The sequence below is a fragment of the Vicugna pacos genome, chromosome 12 (genome assembly GCF_048564905.1).
Source record: "Vicugna pacos chromosome 12, VicPac4, whole genome shotgun sequence".
Classification (NCBI taxonomy): domain Eukaryota; kingdom Metazoa; phylum Chordata; class Mammalia; order Artiodactyla; family Camelidae; genus Vicugna; species Vicugna pacos.
The window spans coordinates 7,130,233-7,154,456 of record NC_132998.1 but is presented as its reverse complement, the minus strand read 5'-3'; the positions used below and the strand labels follow the sequence as shown (position 1 = coordinate 7,154,456).

The following is a 24,224-nucleotide window of genomic DNA, read 5'->3' as shown; positions in this document are numbered from 1 at the left end:
TCTATTTCCCTTTTGAAATAATGTCCCAGTATAGGAGCAGAACCTACAATGTAATAACTAAAGTAATACAACATGGTATAAAAACTGTATGTAACACTCTTATATGACCAGAAAGGGAATATGAAGGTGCTGAGAAGACTGCTTAATAAGCCAGAGATCTGAGATTTGGGACTGAGAACCAGTGGAGGCTGAGATTTCAATGACCAAAGGCAACGGCAAGGTCAGTGGTCAGCAGTGGTAGATGCTATCCACACTAAACAACCAGTTGTACCAGTCTGTCAGCTTCAAATCTACCAGATCAGCACCCTATGCAGAAACCATCACTGTCTGTTTCCTTGTCGTCTGGAAATTTTTGTAAACTTTTGCCTATGTCTAGGCACAATTTGGGGAAGGAAGGAACAACTCTATTAGAAAGTTGAATTTTGAATTGCCTGAATATTTGCATTCCTTTTTTGTAGGTGGTCTTAATGTTGCTTAAACCAGCAAAAGAAAAAAGGAATGGAGTCTTCTGAGGAAGATTAGAAGTTACAGGAAATAAAGAAGCTGTATTGCTTTGTAAACAACCAACCAACACCCTCTAAACACACGCACATGCGCGCGCGCACACACACACCAAATAACCCAAATGATATATTTAAAATGTTAGGTGATCCCTAAGTCCTGGGGTTACATAATAAGGCTTTTACTTTCTTCTGTACTTTTCAGAATTGTCAAACTATTTGGCGGTGAATGTAATACTTTTATAACAAATCAACAAAACTCTTAAACTAAAATCAGAAGACTTGTTCTCCAGGAAACTGAAAGAAAATAAAGTACCAATATAGGAAAGATTGAATCTTACTTAAGAAATGGATCTTAGAGATCACTTACAGTCTAGATTCTAGATTAATACTATTCAAGGTATGGTCTGTAGGCCAGTGCTTTTTAGTGAAAAGTAAAAAAATAAAAATAGAAAATTGAGTAAACTTTTAGAAACTTCTTCAGCAGTTTGACATCACTGCTACATCCAAGTGTATGATCATTTTTCAAGTAACGGTTTTATTGTTCCATAAAAGTGTTGGTTCACAACCTGGCTGAAATATTATAAAAAGTTGGTAGCCCTATCAGTCTACCTATTTTAAAATATATCAATCAATAAATAAAAATATAGCAATCTGAAATTCAAAAATCTGAGAAGCAATGATTATCCAATCTTGTCTAACCCTTCATCTAGTATCTAACACTTATAAAGTGCTTGTTAGCTGCCAAGCACTATTCTAAATGCCTTATAAGTATTCACTGGTTTAATCTTCAAAACAGCTGTATGTTATGGGTACTGTTGCATTATTCCCATTTTGTAGGAAACTGAAGCACACAGGGGTTAAGTTACTCACCCATGGTTATTCAGCTGTGAGTGGTAAAGCTGAAATTTGAACCCAAGGTAGTCTGAGGCCATGTTATGCTATGCATACACTCCACACTTTTAATAGGTGTTTACCTACCATGTTTCTCAATAGAGGGTGCTGTTGGCTTGTTGAGTAGGACAGTTTCCACATAGTATCCCTTCCTCCCTGCCTGCCCCACTCACTGAATGCTCCATCTGCCCAGTCGGGAAAGAAAAAAAAAGCTCCCCTCCATTTCCAAATGCTGTGGTTGAAAGCCTCTAAAGATGCCCATCATATTCCCTTAATTGTAAAGTTCTTTTTTCTATAGGAATCTGCTTTCTAACTTCTACTGGTTGATCTTAGATCTCTACCTCAAAACTGGTTAAGTCTTTTTTCAGGACAAATACGTATTTGTGCACTGATCTACATATACGATTTTTGGGACCTTCCTTTTGTTCATTTTTCTCCTTGGATGAGCATATCATTTTGCTCCGTAAAATGAGAATACAGAGCCCAGTAAAGCTATTACATCATTTAATATAGATTCTGTTTCTTTCAGTTACCCTTAACTTAAAATTACTTTGGTAACAAATCATACTGTTAACTCTTTTTGCACTTGTAATCGTCTAAAACCCTGACTGAGGTCTTTATCCTGTGAGTTACTGTTGAGCCAGATCCCTGTCATCTGTTTTTTTTTTTTTTAACAATTTTAAGTTTTGAATATAAGTGTACTACTTTATAGTGTACCTTATTCTTTCTAAATTGAGTCTTCATTTTGACTCATTGTTCTCCCTGAAGAGCCAGTGACATCCCCTCTTTGGTTCTGTCAGTAATCTATCAATTCTTCCTCCTTCTATTGTCCTCACAATTAGTCATGTTACTGATTTCAAAGTCTTCAACATAATGTCTTCTGTAGCATGCTGTTACTTTTTTTTTCCATTTTGGCAAAGATCCTTTAATCAATTGTTGACATTAAGCTAACACACCTACCTATTCTATGGTGGTCATACTTGTATGCATGTATATGGTAGATTGCAGTAAACAGTCTGGGATAGTAAGATAGTAAGAAGAATCTACCTTTAGACTATTAGATTCATTCTTTCCTTGTATGAGCTAGTACAGTAATTATTTGGGGAAAAAAAGACACCTTTTTTTCTCCCTTCAGAAATAGCTAAAGATTTATGATAGTAAACAGATACATGATTAGATCAAAATTTTATTAACTTAGGCTGTTTATTCTTCAGAATCTGTTAGAAAAGTCCTCTTGCATATTGAGTATTATTAGGGGAAAGTACACCATCTTTGTGGACCTAGAGGCTTGGTGGGATTAAGAGCAGTAGTTTGGGGTTGAACTTTCTTTTTCTTTCTTGTGTGACTACCTCTTCTTCCCCATCTGCCCCAGGTTCATTCTATAAATTAAGGAAAAGCTTTATTCTTTTTCCTCAGCTTGCTGAACTAAAGCAGGAGTGTCTTGCTCGTGGTTTGGAGACCAAGGGAATAAAACAAGATCTCATCAACAGGCTCCAGGCATATCTTGAAGAGCATGGTGAGTGCTCTGTGGAGGCAGAGTGATGTGAGTGAGGGGATTAATTTCTAGGCTCTGCCATATGGAAGATTTCTTTTCCTTTAGGTTGTTGATGATGTAAGCTCTTAATTAACTGTATTAAAATTCTGGGTCATCTAAAACAGTGGTTACAATGAAAAGAAATTACCCCCTTCCCTTTTAAGACATTGTAATTTTATTTCAGCTAATTATGTTGAAGAGAGTATGGTAAAACAAGTATCATTAGACTGAGGATTTAAAGATTTGAATTCTAATTACTCTTACGCCAGAAATTTACTTGGTAACTTTGACAGCCACTGTTTTCATGGCTAAGTGTCTGTTTTGTTCTGTGACATGAGACAAGTGTCTGCAACCTTGAAATCCATAAACCTAGATAGTCTCTGGTCCCTTCTAGCTCTGACATTCTCTAATTCCACCTTTTTAAAAACAAATAAAAACCACTTCATCTAAGGCATACTGTCATCCCTCCCTAGTTTTTATTTCCATTCCTTTTACCTCAACTCCCTTAGGCAACTATTCTGAAGTGTTTGATAAATACTTTTTGTCTTTGTCCTTGTAAATCATGTAGTGTTGTTTGGCATACAGTATTTTTATGTCATTGGCAGTAAGGCCATACTTACTTAATAAGGCCTTACTTTATTTTTCATTTTTTCTCTAAGTCCTGTGTTTTTTTAAGATGTATTTGTGTGGCCTATGGCTGTGTGGTCATCTAGTCTGTTGATTCTAATTCCTGCATGGTAGTGTATGATATATAGAATTTACCACATTTTGTTCAGTTCACTAGGTGACTGATGCCTTTATTGCCTCCTGAACCACTTCTTTCATGTTTCTTTATATTCTGGTGTGAGAGTCTTTCTGGGGTATATACGCAGGAATGGGATTGCTAATGAGTATCTATTCATAATGTTTACTCAGTGTGACTAAACACAGACAAGTTGTATTTCTGAATTGCTTTATAAATCTCATTATCAGCACATGAGGGTTTTTGTGTATCTCCTTCACAAACCTAAACTTGGCACTGACCTATCAAGTGGCCCGATTTTTTGCTGATCTGTTGGTGGTTTCAATTTACATTCCTCTTATTATTAAAAAGTTTAAACATTTCTTTTGTTCATGGTTCTTTGGGTTTCTCCTTTACTCGTTTTTCTATTGGGATTTCCATCATTGGCTTATTAGTTTGCAGGCATTTCTTCTTTAATTCTAGTAACTATATCCTTGTTTGTTCTAGACACAAATACCTTCTTTTTCATTTGTTTCTTTTTTTGTGGAGTCCTCCCCTAGTTTTGAAAAATTTGTACTTTTTTGCATATTACTTTTGTTTGTGGGTTTTTTTTTAAGAAATTATTCACCAACACTAAGTTCTCCCACATTATTTTTTATTAATGTTATAGTTTGGCCTCATCACGTTCACTTCTTTAGTCCAGCTAGAGTTTAACCTCATATCAATGTTAGGTAAAGAAGAGAGTTTTACCTTCTCCATGTGGAACAAATTTTGTAAGCATCAGTTCTGCCTTCATTATTTAATTTTATTTTGGGAAAGCAAAATAAATACAATTTTAGCCTAAGTACAGTGATCAAGATGGTTTTGTAGCAGGGCTTGACCTGAATATTTTAATATTCTTTAGCTGAAGAGGAGGCAAATGAAGAAGATGTACTGGGAGATGAAACAGAGGTGAGTTGGAGAGAGTAAGGTTAGTCACTGGCCTGGCAACGTGCCACTACCTTGGTCACACTGCTGAACATCAATCATTAGAGGGCTTAAATGCTAACTCATTAGGGGAGCATACAGGGGGAATGAAGGTTCTGAAAGACTGGTTCATTTTGGAGTTCTCATATTCTTTTATTATGGGGTATTTACTCTTGATTTATGCTAACCATCTTGTTTCATTTGGTTTTAGGAAGAAGAACCAAAGCCCATAGAACTGCCTGTCAAAGAGGAAGAACCGCCTGAAAAAACTGTTGATGTGTAACTATCCCTTTTTTTTTATAATGAGTACAAAGCAGACAGTTCTAGGGTTTTTAGTTTCACTCTGTTTACCTCTTATACATTCCCATTGGCTTTTTCATTTCTCATTAGATCATACATTTTCAGAGGGTCTACTTCATTTCAAGTGCATGGTCCCAGTGAAGCAAAATTAAGTTTGTCTCTGGGTTATGTAATAATTAGGAGCTGGAGACTTCAAGCCCAGATAAAGTTTAGTTCTCCTAGCCTTTGTTGTATAACTGTAATAGATGATTCTCTTTCTGTATAGAGTCATGCAAATTTTCTGCATATAAAGAATTTTGTAAGGGAGGAGGGTGCTGAGCAGAGATTATGTCTCAAAGTAACACTGTATTCTCTCTTCCTTTTGACTTACAGTGGTGGAGGGGAGGACAGAGTACTAGAGTAGAAAGTGAATCTTGATTTATTCAAATTATTCCACAAGATTGATCACAAACATCTTTTATTTGGGATCGCCCCACAAATGTCTGGCCATCTTATACTCCAGCACATTAAGAACAGTTGAGTCCTTTTTAACATTTTTGTTCCTCATAGCTGTATTAATCTATTTAATTATAAAAGATAATATATGTACTAGTAAAAAGTAAAACAGTACATAGAGGAGTATATAAATTGAAAATTAAGTACCCTTGTTTTCATCCCCACCTGACTTCCCAGATGTTTTCAGTATATGCTTCTGGAATATTTTATATGCTGTGTGTATATGTGTATATACAGTTACATATGTACACACCATGCAAATTGTTGGTTTCTTGATTTTTTTTTCACATACAGAGCTCTTTCTATATTATATAATAATGTCCTTATTTAAATATAGTTATATAGTAGGCAAGGTTCTAACTATTTTGCATGTATTCTCATTTAATCCTCACTTCAACCCTGTGAAATGGGAATAATTATCCTAGTAAGTAGTAGGTCTCGCTCTTTTTTTTTTTTTTTTTAGTTATTATGGGATATTACAAGTATATATAAAAATTATGAGAATAGTATATAGACCCCCATGAACCCATCAACTTGGAATTGTATTCTTTCTGGCAGCTAATAATACTCCATCCTTTGAATGAACAGTAATTTCACAAGTCTCCTGTTGATGGACATTTAGATTATTCATAATTACAGAAAATGCAGCACTACATGTCCTTATACAACTAGTTTTAAATTTATGCAGATGTATCCGTAGGATAAATTTCTAGCAATGGATTTGAGGCAACATAGGGGATGTGCATTTAATGTTTTATTAGATTTTCTCAAATATTACTGCTTTCTAAAATCATTTACTTACCTTCCATCATAGGAGGTTAGTGTCTAGGTATAATGCCTTGAGAAAATGCCTAATGGAATAGCTTTAAGATAGAGATGTTTTGAGGACTTAATGGGGCAAGAAGGAAGATGAGGTAAATACAGTAATAATTGGCCTGTGTGGGTTAAAAATAATGAAATTTAAAAATTTATAGAAGTTCATTATCTTTAAAATATCTAAAATATGTAATTCTCTTGTTTAAAGTGCTTTAATTTTATCAGTGAATTTCTAAACAAGGGAATTGAAATTGTGTGTGTGTTGAGGGGGTGCTTTTGCTTTTTAAAGAGCTAGTAGTGATTAGACTAAAGTATATACAGAAAGGTTCTGGGTCCCTGTATTTTGGAGAATGTTTTGTATATGACTGGATAGGAGAGAAACTTCTCAGTGAACAGAAGAATGAGTCCCAGAATATAATGTGTATTTATTGCTTGAGCTTAATTGTGCCTGAGGGAGTTGGAACAGAGCAGAAGGAAGCTTCCTCTCTCCTTGTTCCCTTTCTGCCATGAGGTGTGCTACAATGATTGTGCTTTAAGATGGGAATGTGGAGGAAGTCATTAGCCTGGGGTTTGGTGGAGAGGACTGCTTTTTTAATGGCATTGGACTTCAAGTAAAACATTAAACTTCAGTGGCCCTCTCTGCCTGAACAAAACAGAGGGTTGGGGAAGGAAGGATGACCAGGAAATGGAAAGAATTCAGAAATTTCTTTTAAAGTCAGAATATACAGGGCTAATTTAGGTCTTTTGACCATTCAAAAGGAGATCCCTTTGCTTTGTTTTTCGCTTGAGGTTCTCCAAAGAAATACCTCTGTTTCTAGTTTGATTTCCACCCCCACCCCAAGCTAAGGCAGTTAAATATTGCAGGACTTAGTTATGGTCAGCAGGGGGCTCCCATTGCTTATCTGTGAGTCCAGGGACTTCCAACAAAAGGATGGAGGAGAGAGTAAGTTCCTGTTACAGAATTGCTTCCTCTGAAAATGCTATTACACCATTACTACCTTTCAGGGCATCAAATGGGAAAAGTGTCCGGGATATTTGAACAAAAGCCGCCTATGTCCCTAAATGAGGGACCTTAATGAGACTGGTTATGACCCACAGTTTTATGGGAGTTGTTTGGTGGAGAGTTAATACCCTTCCATTTATCCTAGGTACTTCCGAACTTTGTCTCCCACCCCTCTGGTCCACCCCACCACCACCCCCTGCTTTTGTTTTCTCTTAAACCTTTTGACTAGTAACTTACCATGTTGTCCTAATTCAAACTCCTCTTAGGCTTTTTTCTTTCTACTCCCTTTGGCATTTTTATTTGTCCCACTTTGACTGTTTCAGCTAGAACTAGAGTCCCCATGGGAGAAATAAGGGATTTGTAAAAGAAGGAAACCAGACCTTGTAGAGCACTCATTAACTGTTGTGATGAACATTGAGAGCTGGTATTTAAATGAGGGTTAGAAGAATAGTCATTACTCCAGAAGTACATTTAAAGTTCCTAAAGGTAAATGAAATGGTTTCCAATGTCCTTTAAGTGTTACCGTTCACCCAGTATATTAACTTCTTTCCTGGTTACTTTCTTATATTCTAGCGAAGTATCTTAGTCTATTATCTGAACTCTTTATCAATAGACGACAGTTTAAGGAACTGAAGAGCTAATGGGCTTCATGTTTTTTTTGGTCAAAGGGAAGGCAGAGAGAGAGGGGACAGAGGATATAACTCCGGTAAATTCTTATACAATTCTGAGGTTTTGGTTTAGAATATCAGTTTTTTGATTTTGAAAATCTCTTTCTTTTCCAGGGCAGCAGAGAAGAAAGTAGTAAAAATTACATCTGAAATACCACAAACAGAGGTATGTATTCTTTTAGAGGAGCAGTCTATATATATATGTTTTAGTTTTTGTTTTCTATTTCTTAGCCTCTATTCTATCTATATCATCACTTTAAAAATTTTACTTATAGGCAGAAAATCAATATTGACAGATTTTGGTATTGATACATTTTTCCACCAACTAACTATATTTGGGAAAATACTCTGGCTGGCATAGTCACCTTTGAAGCCCTAGTCTTTTTGTGTATAATATTCTGGTCTTAGTGGTAACTCTTTTTAAGATATTTACAAACTAGGATTAGAGTTTGGGAGGATTGTACCTTGGAAGAGCTGAAAAGTAACAAGGGAAGATACCACTTGTAAGTTACTACTGGCTAGATGGAGAGATTGAAATTTCTCTGAATTCCATCTCAAGATCTCTGAAACTATGTTCCAGTCAAGATCTGTGTTCTTTTTGTACCTTTAAAGTAGAGATGGCATAGGACAACACTGCCTCATTTCTAATTGAAAGAGTACAACTAGTGTTGGAACCAAGCTGTTCCTTTGATCCCTTTTCAAAGGTCAACCAAACACAGCTTTTGTCTTCTTGGCTTGATGCAGAATGTGGGTTTTATTTTATTCCTTCCCTTTTGTTTTTGAGGACATGAATGTAATAATAGTCTTTTTGTGTTTGCTTTCTGGAAAGGGCTGTTGAGTTAAGCCCTGAGAGGGGTGCACCCTGATATCCTCTAAGATTGTCAATATAACTCAGTTTAGACCTAAGAAATTACTCTTTATGTTCTAAAGATACACACCTCTTAACAACTTTTCTCTTAAAAGAAGAAAACCAGAAAATGAGTGTTTCTCTCCCCCTTCTTTTGTCTATTACCACTTAGAGAATGCAGAAGAGAGCTGAACGATTCAATGTACCTGTGAGCTTGGAGAGTAAGAAAGCTGCCAGAGCAGCTAGGTGAGTGTCCCCATCGTTTTGGACCTGAGATAGTGATCATACGAAGGTGAGGAAGTGTGTTCCTAGGTTTTAAATATAATTGTTGATTTTAAGTGAAATAGAGGCCTTTGCCGAAAAGAAATAACTCTCTTGACTTTGTTCAGGACTTGTCTGCTCATTCAATATAGTAGCTCTAGATTGGGTTTTATTGTCAAACAGGGTTTTTGTAATAGGTGAAAGTCAGGAACTGACTGCCACTCCCAGTTCTGATAAGGCTTCCTTTTAGTTTATTCTCTGGACTCTTGGTGAGAAAAAGAGTCAACTGGACCTCTTTCATGGGGTTGTTAGAATTAGCTAATGATTGCAAGGCTTGAGATCACAAGCAAGAAGTGCCATATGTACACTTGACACGGAGACAGACAACCAAGAGTGTGAACAGCTTCCTAAAATTTAGCTTGTTTTTCTTTCTACAGATTTGGGATTTCTTCCGTTCCGTCAAAAGGTAAGAATACAGAGACTTCTGAGAAAGTTATCTTTATGGTCTTACTTTTTTGGCACAACAGATTCCATTTCTCCAAATTAAGGTAAACTTGTTAGTGCTAGAAGCCTTTAAGCGGTTATTATATTCACCTCTGTGCTTTAGGTAAAACCATGCTTAACCCTTCCTGGGCAATTTAGAGAAGGTACTGAAGTTATGAGAGAATAGAAGGAAGCACCAACATCTGTTTTCCTTTTCTTAGACATCTTTAGGGAAGTTTCTAGTACCTTACTTATTTATTCTGATTTCACAAGTCAGCATGTAATTACTGTGTACCTGCCCATTGTTAGTACTGCCTAGTGTGAGTGGCAAAGAGAAGAAGAGAGTATCTTTTACCTTCTAGGAAATTACAAGGAGAAAACTTTAGCTATGTTTAAAGACTTAGCCACAAGGATTATCACAGCATTATAGTTATCAATAATTGGAAACAATGTAATATACAATAGAGAATTGGTTAAATAAATATGTATCATAGTACAGTTGAAGACTATGCAGATGTTAAAAATTATATTGAAGAATATTTGTCAAACACATAAATGGAAAAAACATTATAAAATAATATTTGTAGTGTGTTCCTATTTTAGTAATAAAAATGCACTATGGATAGGAAAAAAGATTGGAGGGATATATACTGAATTGATAACACATTATCTCTGGTTGGTAGAATTTTAAATGCCTGTTTTTTAAATTTCTGCAGTGAGTATATATTTGTAATAAATTAGGGAGCAAAGTTATACTTTTTAAAAAGAACATAGTTCCTTTTCTCAGAGACTTTAAATGTAGTCTCCTGATCCAATCTAGTCTTCTAGTGACCTGTTAGTAGTTTCAAGTCTGTTAAGAAAATGTGCTTCAAAAATCTTAGAGAGTTTTGCTATGCTTTTTAATAAAAGTCCAGCAAAATTTTGGTCACTGTTACTACATGTTTTAGAAACAAAATATTTTCTGGCTTTTAGTTACATTGAGAGAGATAATAGGATTGGTGATGGTACAATAAAAATTATTAAAGGCATTATTAGATGGTGCTATTTGAAGAAAGACAAAAGTTAAAATTAATACTTAGCCTGAAAAGGAAGATTGTCAATAAAATAATGTAAAGATAACATTTGCAGTGCTATCTGTATAATCTGGAGAACTACAGAGTGGCTCTTAAAAGAATAGAATTTGGCAGCAGTTAAAGGAAGTATTGTTTTTATGAGTGAGAACATAAAAATACTTAAAAGTTCCTAGCAAATAGCTATGGTAAATGTTGAGTCCATACCTGAATGTTTACGGTGGACAATTAGGGAACCAATTACAAGATTGAGGTTGCTTAAAATAAAATTCTGTCAAGTTTTAAATAAATAATTACTGACTAGATTGGGGTTGGGCCTATAGGCCAGTATACTACTTACTAGTGATAATTTCAGGACCGAACATTGGCTTTAAGAGATCATGATTTTAACTCGTTATGATAGTGGCTGTGCTCTTTTGTCCAGATATAGTGTCTTTCTCTTTTTTAAAACAGCTTTATTGAGATATAATTCCTATGTCATACAGCTCATCCATTTAAAGTATGCAATTCAGTGTTTTTTATATATTCACAGGATTGTGTAACCATCATCACAGTCTAATTTTAGGGCATATTCATCACTCCAAAAAGAAACCCCGTACCCATTAGCAGTTTTACTCATCACCTCCCCCCCAACCTCCAGCAAGCAACCACTAAATTTTTTCTGTATATATAAATTTGCCTTCATATAAATGGTATCTCGTAATTCATGGTCTTTGGTGACTGCCTTCTTTCACTTAACGTAATGTATTCAGGGTTCATCCATGTTTTAGGATATGTCATTACTTCCTTTCTTTTTATTATTGGATAATACTGTGTTGTACTGATATACCACATTTTATCTTTCCATCAGTTAGTGTACATTTGGGTTATTTTCACTTTTTGGCTACTATGGATAATGCTACTGTGAACATTCATATCTGAATTTTTGTGTAGATATATATTTTCATTTCTCGGGGAGTTACCTAGGAGTCAGATTGCTAGGTCATATGGTAAACTCCATGTTTAACTTTTTGAGGAACCATCAAAATGTTTTCCAAAGCGGCTGTACTCTTTTATGTTCCCATCAGCAATGAATGCAGACATGATCTCTAGATATAATTTCTGCCTTTTCTTTCCCTTCATAGGATAAAGGATATTTATCCTATATATGATTTCTGTGCTGTCTCACTTGATTTGAAGACTGTCAACTTTCTTTACAACTTTTAAAAATATTAAATAAACCTTTTTAATTTACTTCTTTAGGCCTGTCATCTGACACTAAGCCTATGGTAAGAAATTTTTTTTTCTCAACCCTGAGTGCCAAATCTTAACTCTGTACAGTTAAAGTTAGAGATTTACTTCTCCCCAGATAAGAGGAAATTGAGATCATAGGAGTTTGGTGACTGTTTTCAGTGCAGTGTTTTATGTCCTGAATAAAAAGAATTGTTTGAGGTACTGAGAGGTTGGGAAAATTGCTGCATCTTCAAAGTCATTATAGATCTCTTTCTTCCTGCCACTCCTCTTGGGAAAAAAAAGTGGGTAGATTTTGTTAGCTTGAGGACAGTCCATGTAGCTCTTTGTTTTATGGTACTGGAGTTTTTAGGCCTCAACCAATGGCTTTGAATAATGTCTGGTTCTTAATTACCACAAGAGAATCTATGGAAGCAACTTATGAGTTCTATTTGTAGATACTGGGAATTTTCAACACTAATTATTAAATATAAAACCAGGGAATAAAGACTAGTAGAATAAGATCCCTTCTGGGCCATTATGACTATTCAGCATATTTAGAAAATGGGAATAAATGCTGCAAACTATATTCAGCATTATGAAATCCTGCTCTTGGGGTTATAGATCAATACTGTAAGTGAAGGCGAAATGTTGTAGTGGTAGTAGTGGTAGTGGTAATAGTAGTGGTGGTGGTAGTAGTAGTAATTAGAACAGTAGTAGTAATGAAAATGTCCCAAATGTCCTTATGATAAGTCTTACATGTCAGGGCTTCCAAGAAAAAGTAAGGAATAAAATTGAGTTGGGTACTGGTAGTAGATTTATCTTCTGAAGCAAGGATAACTGCAGTGATAGTTTCTCTTTGCTAGGAGGTAGTTAAGAACTACTTGCCAAGACTGTATATAGGAATTAACAGTTTTGGACTGTGAATGATGGACTTGTTTGGAGGTGATGATTTAGACATTTGTTTGCTTTTTCAAGCAGTATTTGGCCTACTTTGATCTTATACCCTCCTTGGGGTCTTGCCACCTTTGATAAATGAAGGAGGCAGGGCTGAATCTTTCACTGCATTCCAGGAGAGGCCTTTTAATAATTAGTGGCGTAGATTAGTGGCACATAGGGTATCTGTGTGTAGGCTTACTTGAACTCTTAGCTTTGGACCATAGTTTATGCTTTCCATATTTTCTGTTTTGATTCTTAAAATTTTTTTCCTATGTTTTTGTAGGTTAACATGGATAAGCTAAAAGAAAGAGCTCAAAGATTCGGTTTGAACGTCTCTTCAATCTCCAGAAAGGTAAGATACTGTTTTTGCAATATTACAGCCTTTGGGGCTCATAGTCTGGAAATGACTGTCCTGAGTATAGAGTTGGCTGCTCAGCACATCATTTAATGCCCTCCTTTTACTATTACTTCCTCTCACTGACTATTGATTGCATTTGGGAATTGTTTCACAAAGCTAATTGTTTTTCCCACAGATTGTTTTCAAAGCTTCCATGCAGGCTGGTCAAGATGTTGATTTCAGTGATTTTAAAACTTGTTACATCTGCTTTAACTTGTGATGTAGGCATAATGGAAATTGAATAATCAGGGGAAGACAATCCTGTCTTTAGGTCAAAAGTACCTAGAAACAAAATTTGGAGGTTCTGTGGAACAAAATTGAGAAAGTTATTTCATTCTTTCTGCCCCTCTGCTAACTGATACTATTAAGTTTAAGCAAGATAACTTTGTTGGCACCATGCTGGGTGGGTAAATCAGTCCTACAGGGCATTGTTGTGTTTGGAGTTTTGCTAGGCACATTGGAGAAAATGCTGAGGACTCTCCTGTTTGCCTAGAGCCAGGTAGTCTCTTAATCTTTCTTCTGTGGGAATGAGAACATGTTTCTTGTTTGAAGTGGTGGTAGGGTTAAGGGAAGACTATTTCAAACCAGAAAAACCGTCATTGGGGAAAAAAAGAATTATTTCCCATTTGGATATAGAAGCATTTACCTCCCTGGAAATCCATTGAAAAAAACTGACCTGATAGTAGTTATAGTTTTGTTCAAAAAAAAAAAAAGCAGCACATAAAAGTGAACACTAGTTGTGTCTCTATGGGACTCATAATCTTGAACACAACTGTGCTTCATCTTCCTTCCCTTTGGGTTACATTTTTTTATGTTTACCAGAAATACAGCATCAGATCTGTGTACCCAGGTTGACACCGAGACCATAGGTGGTCAGTAGGAGTATTTGGTAGTTTATATGAAATAAGTTAGGAGTTGAGAGGTAGGCAGAGTATATGATTCAAGCCATATGCAGCTTAATTGGGAAGAACTGTTATAAACCAAAAGTCATTTGTGTTTTGCTAGATGGTCAGGGGGAAGGGTTCCTTGGATTTGTGGCCCTAGTTGTCATCTGTTTCCTTTTTTTGTATATGAGGGCTAAGTATTTTGAGAATCTCAGCAGTAACTTGACTCCCATAGGGAATTGTTGAGTTTGTGTTTTGGAGGGCGGAGGGGAACAAAAGGTACCCACTGAACTGAGAAGTTACCTTGAGAACAAAAAATGAGACATGCAGCTCCATATAATCAGTGAATCAGTTTATTATAGGGTAGCTTACTCGTAGGATAGGATCGGTTACACAACAATCCGGAAGCATTTGCAGCTGCACTCTGCACTGCTGAAGGACTATTGGGACAGTTTTATAGTTAACCTAGGGTTTGTGGGTACATGCTTGGAAATGGGAAGTCAAGATTTATGAATGGGTAACTAGTTTCGGGGACACTGGGAGTATGTCAGCAAAGGTCTTCATTGTTGTTTAAAGACTAACAGAGCATAGAGGCCACCTAGACCTAATGATCATTAATATCTACTAAAATAGCCCTTGATGACAGAGAAGAGGTTTATTACACAATATAGTCCTAGGTAGGGTCAGTGGAAGGACAAGAGGAACTAAATGGACCTAGGATGGCATCAGTTATGCTTACAGCCATACATTGTGTATTCCATCAAAATTAACAATATTGAACATCATATCTCCTGCTCCTTAGCTCATATGGACACATTCCTGAGAGGAATTTGGGGTTTTTTAATTTTTTATTAAAAAATTTTTTAATTTATTTTTTGTGTTTTGATGGGGGGTGCATAATTAGGTTTATTTATTGATTTTTAGAGAAGGTACTGGGGATTGAACTCAGGACCTCCTGCATGCTGTGCATGCTAAGCATGCACTCTACCAGTGAGCTATACCCTGCCCCCTGGAGTTTTTTAAAATTCTTTTTTTTTAATTGAAATATAGTCAGTTTACAATGTTGTGTCAGTTTCTGATATACTGTTTAATGTTTCAGTCATACATATGTATTTTCATATTCTTTTTCATTGTAGGTTACTACAAGATATTGAATATAGTTGCCTGTGCTGTACAGTATAAACTTGTTTAATTATTTTTTATTGAAGTGTAGTCAGTTTACAATGTTAGTTTCAAGTGTACAGCAAAGCGATTCAGTATACATACACATACATTCATGTATATTTTTTCAGTTTCTTTTCTATTACTGCTCATTACAAGAAATTGAATATAGTTCCCTGTGCTATACAGTAGGTGCTTGTTGTTTATCTATTTTATATATAGTAATGTGTATCTGTTAATCTCAAACTCCTAATCTTATCTACCACTACCCCCCGCCTTCCCCCCGGTAACCACAGTTTGTTTTTTGTATCTGTGAGTCTATTTACGGTTTGTAAATAAAATTTTTATTTAGAGAGGAATTTGTTCTTCACTTTATACTGTCCACCTGAGTTATACAGGGATATCAGTCTTGTCTTTTCCCTTTCCTGGAATCTTTCTGTGTATTTGATCTCTTTTTAGCCTCCACAGGAGGCTGAGTAAAACATGAAGAGGTACATTTATTAACTTCCAGCAAATTTTGTGACTTTGAGCAAATTACTAAACTTCTTTGATCCTCATCTGTAAAACTGGAAATAATACCTAACACTGTGTTTGCAAAGAATAAATAATTGTATATTTGCAATTATCTACATGGTTACACTTTGACCCTCAATAAATGTTAGTTTTCTTAGTTCAGTTCTGTTGGCCAACTGGTTTTATCACTTTGAGTCAATTAACTTCTGTGTTTTAGTTGATCATTGATAAGATTTCAGTTCCTGTTTTAAATTCTGAAGTTATGATGAGATAATGGTAATTGGAAGAACTGACTATATGAGCTCTGTTCTTTAATAACATTCATTGTCACACGTGTTCTAGAGTAGTGCTTCTCCAGTTCTGTGGCAAAAGACTAGTTTTTAAAATTTCCAATTAATTGTAGAGTGGTACTTTTGTAAAATACAATAAAAATGTCAAAGCAATGTTAAGTTGCTTCGTAAATTTCTAAACACTCTCAATTTCTGGACTTACTGCCGACTGGTAACAAACAGCGCTAAAGGCAGACCACGTTTTGAATTACACTGTGTTAAGAGTATATATGATTTCTTCCAAGAACCACTTGGAGACTTATGACTTTCTGAGATAGGTTCGATTTACATTAGTCATAAATCCTGATTTTCAGAACCATCCTAATTTTAACAATTTGCCCTAATTTGCTTCACATAAACCATTAAAATGTTCCAGAAATGCTGGTATTTTGCTATCTAGATCATCACCATTCAGTGGAACTTTCTGTGATGATGGGAATATTCTGTAGAATATTGTTCTATTGAATAATCTGTGTTATCTAATACAGGCATACTTTGGAAATGTTTCAGATTCAGTTCCAGACCACCAAAGTACAGTGAATATTGCAATAAAGTGAGCCATGAATAAAAAAAAACAATATACATACCTAAATTTAAAAATACTTTATTGAATTACACTGTATAGCACAGGGAACTGTATTCAATATCTTGTGGTAACCTATGGTGAAAAAAAATATGACAGTGATTATATGTATATTCCTATATGACTGAAGTATTGTGCTGTACATCAGAAATTGACACATTATAAACCGACTATACTTCAATAAATATATACATACATATATATAAATATGTGTGTGTATATATATATAGATATATATATACACACACAAAATACTTTATTCCTAAAAAAATGCTAACAATCATATGAGCCTTCAGTGAGTTGTAATCTTTTTGCCATGGAAGGCTGCTGACTGTGATCGGGATGGTGGTTGCTGAAGGTTGAGGTGGCTGTAGCAGTTTCTTAAAAATAAGACAACGGTGACATTTGCCAGTGAGGTTCAGTTGACTGACTCTTCCTGTCACAAATGATTTCTCTGTAACATGCAGTGGTGTTTGATACCATCTTGCCCACAGTAGTTCTTTCAGAACTGGAGTCAGCCCTCTTAAACCCAACTGCTGCTTTATCAGCTAAGTTTATAGAATATTCTAAATCCTGTGTTGTCATTTCAGTAGTCTTCACAGCATCTTCCCAGGAGTATATTCCATCTCAAGAAATGACTTTCTTTGCTTATCCATAACAAGCAACTCCTCATCCATTCAAGTTTTGCAATGAATTGTAGCAATTCAATCCCATCTTCATGCTCAACTTCTGATTCTAGTCCTTTTGCTATTTACACCACATCTGCAGTTACTTCCTCCACTGAAGTCTTGAACCCCTCAGAGTCATCCATGAGGGTTCAAATCAACTCTTTTCAGCTTGCTGTTAAACTTGATATTCTGACCTCTTCCTGTGAAATCACAGATATTCCTAATGGCATCTAGAATGTAGAATCCTTTCCAGAAAGTTTTCAGTTTGCCCAGATCCATCAAAGGAATCACTATGTGTGATGGCTGTAGTCTTATGAAAAGTATTTCTTAAATAATAAGACTTGAAAGTTACAATTACTCCTTGATCCAAAGAATGCAGAAGGGATGTTGTATTAGCAAGTGTGGAAACAACATTAATCTCACTGAACATCTCCATCAGAGCTCTTGGGTGACCAGGTGCATTGTCAACGAGCAGCAATATTTTGAAAAGAATCTTTTTTTCCTGAGCTATAGGTCTGAACAATGAGCTTAAAATATTCAGTAAACCATGTTGTAAGCAGATATGCTGTCATCCAGGCTTTGTTGTTCCATGTATAGAGCACATGCAGAGCCCTAGGATTTTCAGAATGGTAAATGAGCATTAGCTTAAAATCACCAGCTGTGTTAGCCCTTTGCAAGGGAGTCTGCCTGTCCTTTGAAGCTTTGAAGCCAGGCATTAACTTCTGCTCTTTAACTGCAAAAGTCCTAGGTGGCATCTTCTTCCAGTATAAGGCTGTTTCGTCTTCATTGAAAATCTGTTGTTTTGTATAGCCACCTTCATTAATTATCTTAACTCAGTCTTCTAGATAACTTATTGCAGCTTCTGTATCAGCGCTTGCTGCCTCACCTTGCACTTTTATGTTATGAATGCAGCTTCTTAAACCTCATGAACCAAGCTCTGCTTGGTTCAGACTTCTGCAGCTTTCTCACCTCTCAGCAGCCTTCATAGAATTAAAGAGAGTTAGGGCCTTGCCATGGGTTAGGCTTTGGTTTAAGGGAATATTATGGCTGGTTTGATCTTTTATCTAAACCACTTAAACTTTCTTCACATCAGAAATAAGGCTGTTTCACTCTCTTATCATTCTAATGTTCACTGGAATAGCACTTTTAATTTCCTTCAAGAACTTTCCTTTGCATTCACAGCTTGGCTGTTTAGTACAAGAGGGCCTAGCTTTTTGCCTGTTACAGCTTTTGACATACCTTCTTCCTTAAACTTAATCATTTCTAGCTTTTGATTTAGAGTGAGAAACATGCAACTCTTCCTTTCACTCAAACACCTGGACACCATTGTAGGGTCATTAATTGGCCTAATTTCCATATTGTATCTGAGGGAATAGGGTGGCCCAGGAAGAGGGAAAGAGACAGGGGAGTGGCTGGTTGGTGGAGCAGTCAGATCACACACATTTATTAAGTTCACTGTCTTATATGGGCATAGTTAGTGGCACCCCAAAACAATTAGAATAATAACGTCACAGGTCACTGATCACATATCCCCATAAGTATAATAATCATGAAAAAGTTTTAAATATTGCAGGGATTACCAAAATACGATACAAGAGACATAAAATGAGCAAATGGCTGTTCAAAAAATGTCTCCAATAGACTTGCTCAACATAGGGTTGCCACAGACTTTAAATTTGTAAGAAGTACGATGTCTGTGACATGCAGTGAATCGAAGCACAGTAAAACAAGGTGTGCCTGTACTCTAGTTATTAGCCACATATGGTGGTTGACCACTTGAAATGTAGCTAGTGTGACTGAGGAACGGAATCTTTAATTATCTTATTTTTTTAACTTTTTAAAATAATATTTTTAAATGGAGGTACTGGGGATTGAACGCAGGACTTCATGCACGCTAAACATGTGCTCTTACCACTGAGCTGCTGCTTTCCCCACTAATTATCTTAAATTTAAATAGCCACATTTGTATTAGACTCAAGTCTATCTTTTATCTCCCACACAGCTGTCATACTTACATAGCATAGAGATCATTTATCAAACCGCATATTTGGACCATTGTTTCCATAGCCCAGAATTCTTTAGTATTTGTAAAATATAAGCAGTTTGAGAGTAGATTTGTAAAAGGAGAAAAGTTGGAGAAAAGGGAATAGGAGATAAGAAAAGAAAGTGTTCTTTTTTTCAAGTAACTTTTTTTGGTAGAACTTAGTGTTCTAGACCCAAATCCTGAAATTGCACCTGGCTATATTTTCAGTTAGAGTTGGTTGGTTTAGAGTCTTGTGTTTAACAGTTCTCTATTGTCAGAAGTGATTTGCTGCCTAGTACTTGGTTGGCTAGAGGTAAATGATGTGATTAAATTTGTATTTATGGAACAGCCAGATCAGCACACTTAATATTCATCTCATCCTGGGGTCCTGGGTTCAAGTATAGCCTCCTCCTGTGTGTTGGGTCATCTGTCTTTAAGTTGTACAATTCTCTAGGCACAAATCTCATTCAGTTAGATATGGTACAGATAGTGGAAGTTAATAGGTGATGTGAAGATAACCTCTTCTTCATCCTAGTATCCTAAAAGGGGCAATGAGAGACCTACCTCTTACCATCTCCAGTGCATGGCGTGTTTGCTTGATCCAGCGTAAGGCCCTGATTGCTTGGTTGATTTCTCTTCAGTAGATTCTGCTGCACTGGATGTAATAAAGAGACAGGATGTGTGAGAGGAGTGAGCCATAGATCAATAAATAGTATTAATGACAGATTTTTTTCCTAACTGTCACAGTCTGCCCATCTCCTCTTCATATTTTAAATATGTGACTTCAGCATATTATAAATTTGAAGATATCAAATTTCTGCTGTTCTTCCTAGGCTGACTGAGCACATATATTTCAATTTTCAGCTCCACTAGTGCACTATACATATTAAGCAGTACACAGAAACTTAAAGAAATCTGGCTACCACACCTCCCCCCATCATCTTCCCCCTTTCCCCCTGCCCAAGAAAGGCCTGCCCGTTCATGTTTCCAGCTCAAGTCTCAGTGAATAGAATCCTGTTGGTTTAGGATAATGGGAAGTGACAGGGCAAAGAATGGCGCTGGCATTTATAGACATTTTTTTACACAAGAGGCTGTAAATTGTCTCCTCCAACTCTTTGGACTATTTGAGGATAGAATGGCATGCCTTTTCTCATATAAGCCTCATAGTGACCATGGACTGAGAAACCTTCCACCCCCTCAAAACAAAACGCAGATAAATAACCTCTGCCTGGTTGGTTCTGATTGATCCCCAGCTAAGTTTTCAACCTTGTGCTTGACTGGTGGTTTTTTTTTTCTCTGTCAGTTAGTTTTCCACGCCTCCCAAGAGAAGTAGTGCTTGGGTTAGTCCCTATTGGTGATGGACAGCACATGGCCTGGCACATAAGAAATTCATCTCTAAAAGGAGTGAGAGATGGATAGAGGAAATAGATGGGAAGCCAGCTCAGTTAATATATGCTGGTCATAGGATGTTTTGGTAAAAACGAAGTCTGGGCTTATAGTTGTATTGTTAACTTGATGTAGCTGATTTGAGTGGATTGGGTTTTTTTGGTTTGTTTTCAAACATTGACACATTTGGGACAGTGAAACTTGATACTTTAGGAAGTTACAGGAAATCCAGTTAGGTAAGTATTTAAAACAAACAAAACCAAGCCCAAGCATTAAGCAGAAAACCGAAGTATGGTTTATACTCTTCTTCCCTGAGAATGTGAGGGATATGTTACTGCTTCTTGATTTTTGATTAGTAGTTGAAAATATTGACCTTAATACATCTTCCTTCTCTACTAGGATATCACTGAGTTTTCCTTACTTGTAGTTCTTCATATAAGTAACTGTCCTGATGAGTTATCTTAAGGCCTGTAAACCCTAAAGACTACTTTTTCCAGATTTGTGATTTTCCAGTATCTTCCCTGATGAATGTACTGTGTTACACAGTGTCAGAATATAAAAAGGTTGAAAATAAATATCCCTGTACTGTCTTCTTGTTGAGGCTGGTAGCTAGAAGATTCTCAGGCTGCAGTGATTAGTTTCATGAACCTTTTGTATTGCTGGGGATGAACCACTTCAGAGTGAGAGATGTTGGACCTGCCTTGATTCTGAGGAGCTTGTCGCAGAAATGTGTTGAGATATCAAAGAGGAAGCTAGGACAAAGAAGAGTCAGTTCCAAGCACAGGAGGGCACCAGTGTCTACAAATTTCATTGTGGCTAACTGATGATGGGCTTATCTCCATTCGCTCTCTTCTGGAAGGCCTGTTTGATTCTATTGAGATTGCATCCCACCATCTAAAGGAGATGAAGAATGTTTGTTTCTCCCTTCAGCAGTGAGTTTTGGTATAGAGGTTAGCCAGTGAAGGGATGTGAAGAGAAGGAAGTTCACACTATAGAATTAGATGTTGGTCATCAGCCTTCCCACAAGGTCTGTAATTAGGATTTGTTAGAGAGTTTAAGTGTGTGTATACAAACCTTTTCCAAAGGAAGACTTGTAGGACATGCATAGGACATTGCCAGCACGGAGCTGTAAGAACCTGAGGAACCTTCGTAAGCTATGGCAAGAAGTTTGGTAGAATATTTTTTAAAGGAATAGAAGGTAGAAGATTTAGATCACAGGATAAGTTGGAAAAATAGCATTCTGGGTAGGTTTGGGTTCTTTCCATTCACGTGTACTCAAGCAGCAGTACTTAGGCCAAGTGCAACACTTAATTCTCTATTCTCTTTTCTCATGGTGCCCTATGAGAATAAGAAAAATAGTAGGATTGTAGATGGAGAAACATCAGTGTAGATCCTCTTAGTCATTGTATTTAATAGATGAAGGGCTTTGGGGTAAATTTCCGTCCCTCCTCCTTCATCCTAGATTGTCATTGTCTCAAAAAATGCTTCTTCCACTTGCAAAATTGTGTTCTTCTAACTTACATTAACCAACAAGAAGAGAAGATAAGAACAGGTTATATAGTAGATAGAGATGGCATTTGAGAGTGGCCATCAGAGAAGATGAATTTCAGAAAAGCCAAAATCCAAGCCCACATAGTCCTCAGCATTTCTGGGAGCTTTTCAGAGCCCAACTAAAATTTAACCAGTCCTTTAAATCCCCTTCTAATTCATAATAATTTGAAAATAAGTATTTGGGGTTTTTTTTTCCCCTTCTGCCTCCTCCTCTAAGATAACACATATGCTGCAGTTTTTCCAGCCACCCACTGGAACAAACCTTGAGGGAGTGGTGAAGGAGCTGTTCAAAGAGGAAACAATAGGGAAAACTCTCTGACCTCAGTTTATCCCCTCATCTGGTTCTTCATTTGTCCCTGCTGAGGAACAGAACTTATCTTTTGTCTGTAACACAAATACATCTTTACCTCCTTCCCTTCCCACTTCCCCCCCCCCCACCCTCTCTTCTCATTCCCTTCTATTATGGTTCCAATCAATGATGTCTTTATGTGTGCCATTCAACTGCTGTTGAACCACTTGGCTATAGGAATTTGGAAGAGCAAAGAGGCAGAATGGAATTTTTCTCTCTCCTGTCCAGGGCTCTTGAAAATATGTTCTAATTTTAACAGGAGAAATAGGAGTCAGGGTTTTCTTTGCTCAACTTCTTCTACCCTCCCTCTATGCCCTAAACCTCAAACATACACTTTTTACCTGGCTGTGTACATAAGAAAATTGGCAAGAAATGTTAGGAATATAACTTGATCACTTTAAGAGGAAAATCTTTAAAAATTGGGGGAAACACAACGAAATTTTTGGTGCTATACTAGCATTTATGATTGGTATTTGCCCTGTTTACTATAAATTGGATCTCTGTGAAGTTTCTGATAGAGGGTTGTACTTCCATAAGGTACATGGTTGAGACCACTAGCATCTTGTACCATTTCATTTTATTTTTCTCTCTCTCATTTCATTCATTGAATTTGAACCCAAAAAAACTGAAGGTAAAAAAGTTTGTAGTAAGAAAAAAAATTTATTCTCTTTTCTGTCTCCTCTGCTTGATACCCCACCCCCACTAATGTCTTTACATTCCTTTTTCTGATTTGTTGGAACTGATGAATTTCATAAAAAACGAGTTTTATGCTTCTCTGTTGACCCCCTTAGTCTTTACCTCAAGAGTGAACATAGCCTGGAAAAGGAGGAGAATGCTGCATTCTGTTGAGTCTGTTTTGCTTTTAAATACCTTCAGCTGTTTTTGCCAACCAAGTTCTTGGGGGTGGGATCATTCTTTGAATGTCAGGTTTTAAAAAATTGCCACTATAGTACATAAGGCTTTTAAAAGCCACCCATAAGTCATACTATATCTCATTGTATGTCTGGTTGTATGTCTAATTTTGCGTTGACCAGTAGCTGGCCTGGCTCTCTAAGCAGAGCAGTATCTGAACACTCCCAGATACTCTCCCTGGCTATGGTGAAATGTGAGCTAACTGTCTGAATCCAGGCCTGTCCATGCTTCAAAATCTATATGGGAGGGAAAAGTGTGGAATGTTTTTTATTTTGGTTTGGGTTTTTTGGTATGTGTGTTATTAATTTTGGGAGGGAGTATGAAATTTTGGTGTTCAAAGGCTTCTCACGATACAAGAGCTGTAGCAGTGTCAGAATGTTGAAGATGTATTCTAATACTTGAGAGACTAATACTTGAGTAATACTGTTTGTTGGGCTGGTATTGATAAGGAGAGGTAACTTTTTTTAATTGAAGTATAGTCATTTACAGTGTGTCAGTCTCTAGTGTGCAGCATAATGTCCCTGTCATGCATACATATACATATATTTGTTTTCATATTCTTCTCTGTTAAAGGTTATTACAAGATATTGAATGTAGTTCCCTGTGCTATATAGAAGAATTTTTTTTATCTATTTTTATATATGGTGGTTAACATTTGCAAATCTCCAACCCCCAAATTTATCCCTTCCCACCCGCTTTTCCTGGTAACCATAGGAATGTTTACTGTATCTGTGAGTCTGTTTCATTTGTAGATGAGTACAT

At 36.4% G+C, this 24,224-nt stretch overlaps 1 protein-coding gene across 2 annotated transcripts in view; it reads left to right on the top strand.

Moving 5' to 3' along the window:
- Positions 1-24,224, top strand: part of LOC140700056 (SAP domain-containing ribonucleoprotein) — a 46,579-nt gene that overhangs the window by 5,712 nt on the left and 16,643 nt on the right. For both annotated transcript variants that reach the window (XR_012078271.1, XM_072972595.1), the window contains exons 2-9: positions 2,811-2,910; positions 4,554-4,600; positions 4,827-4,894; positions 8,012-8,063; positions 8,917-8,990; positions 9,443-9,471; positions 11,801-11,826; positions 12,990-13,058. Coding sequence is in view for 1 of the 2 variants with exons in the window: in XM_072972595.1 (XP_072828696.1) it covers positions 2,811-2,910; positions 4,554-4,600; positions 4,827-4,894; positions 8,012-8,063; positions 8,917-8,990; positions 9,443-9,471; positions 11,801-11,826; positions 12,990-13,058 (465 nt within the window). In the remaining variant the exon portion in view is untranslated. The remainder of the gene's footprint in view (positions 1-2,810; positions 2,911-4,553; positions 4,601-4,826; positions 4,895-8,011; positions 8,064-8,916; positions 8,991-9,442; positions 9,472-11,800; positions 11,827-12,989; positions 13,059-24,224) is intronic.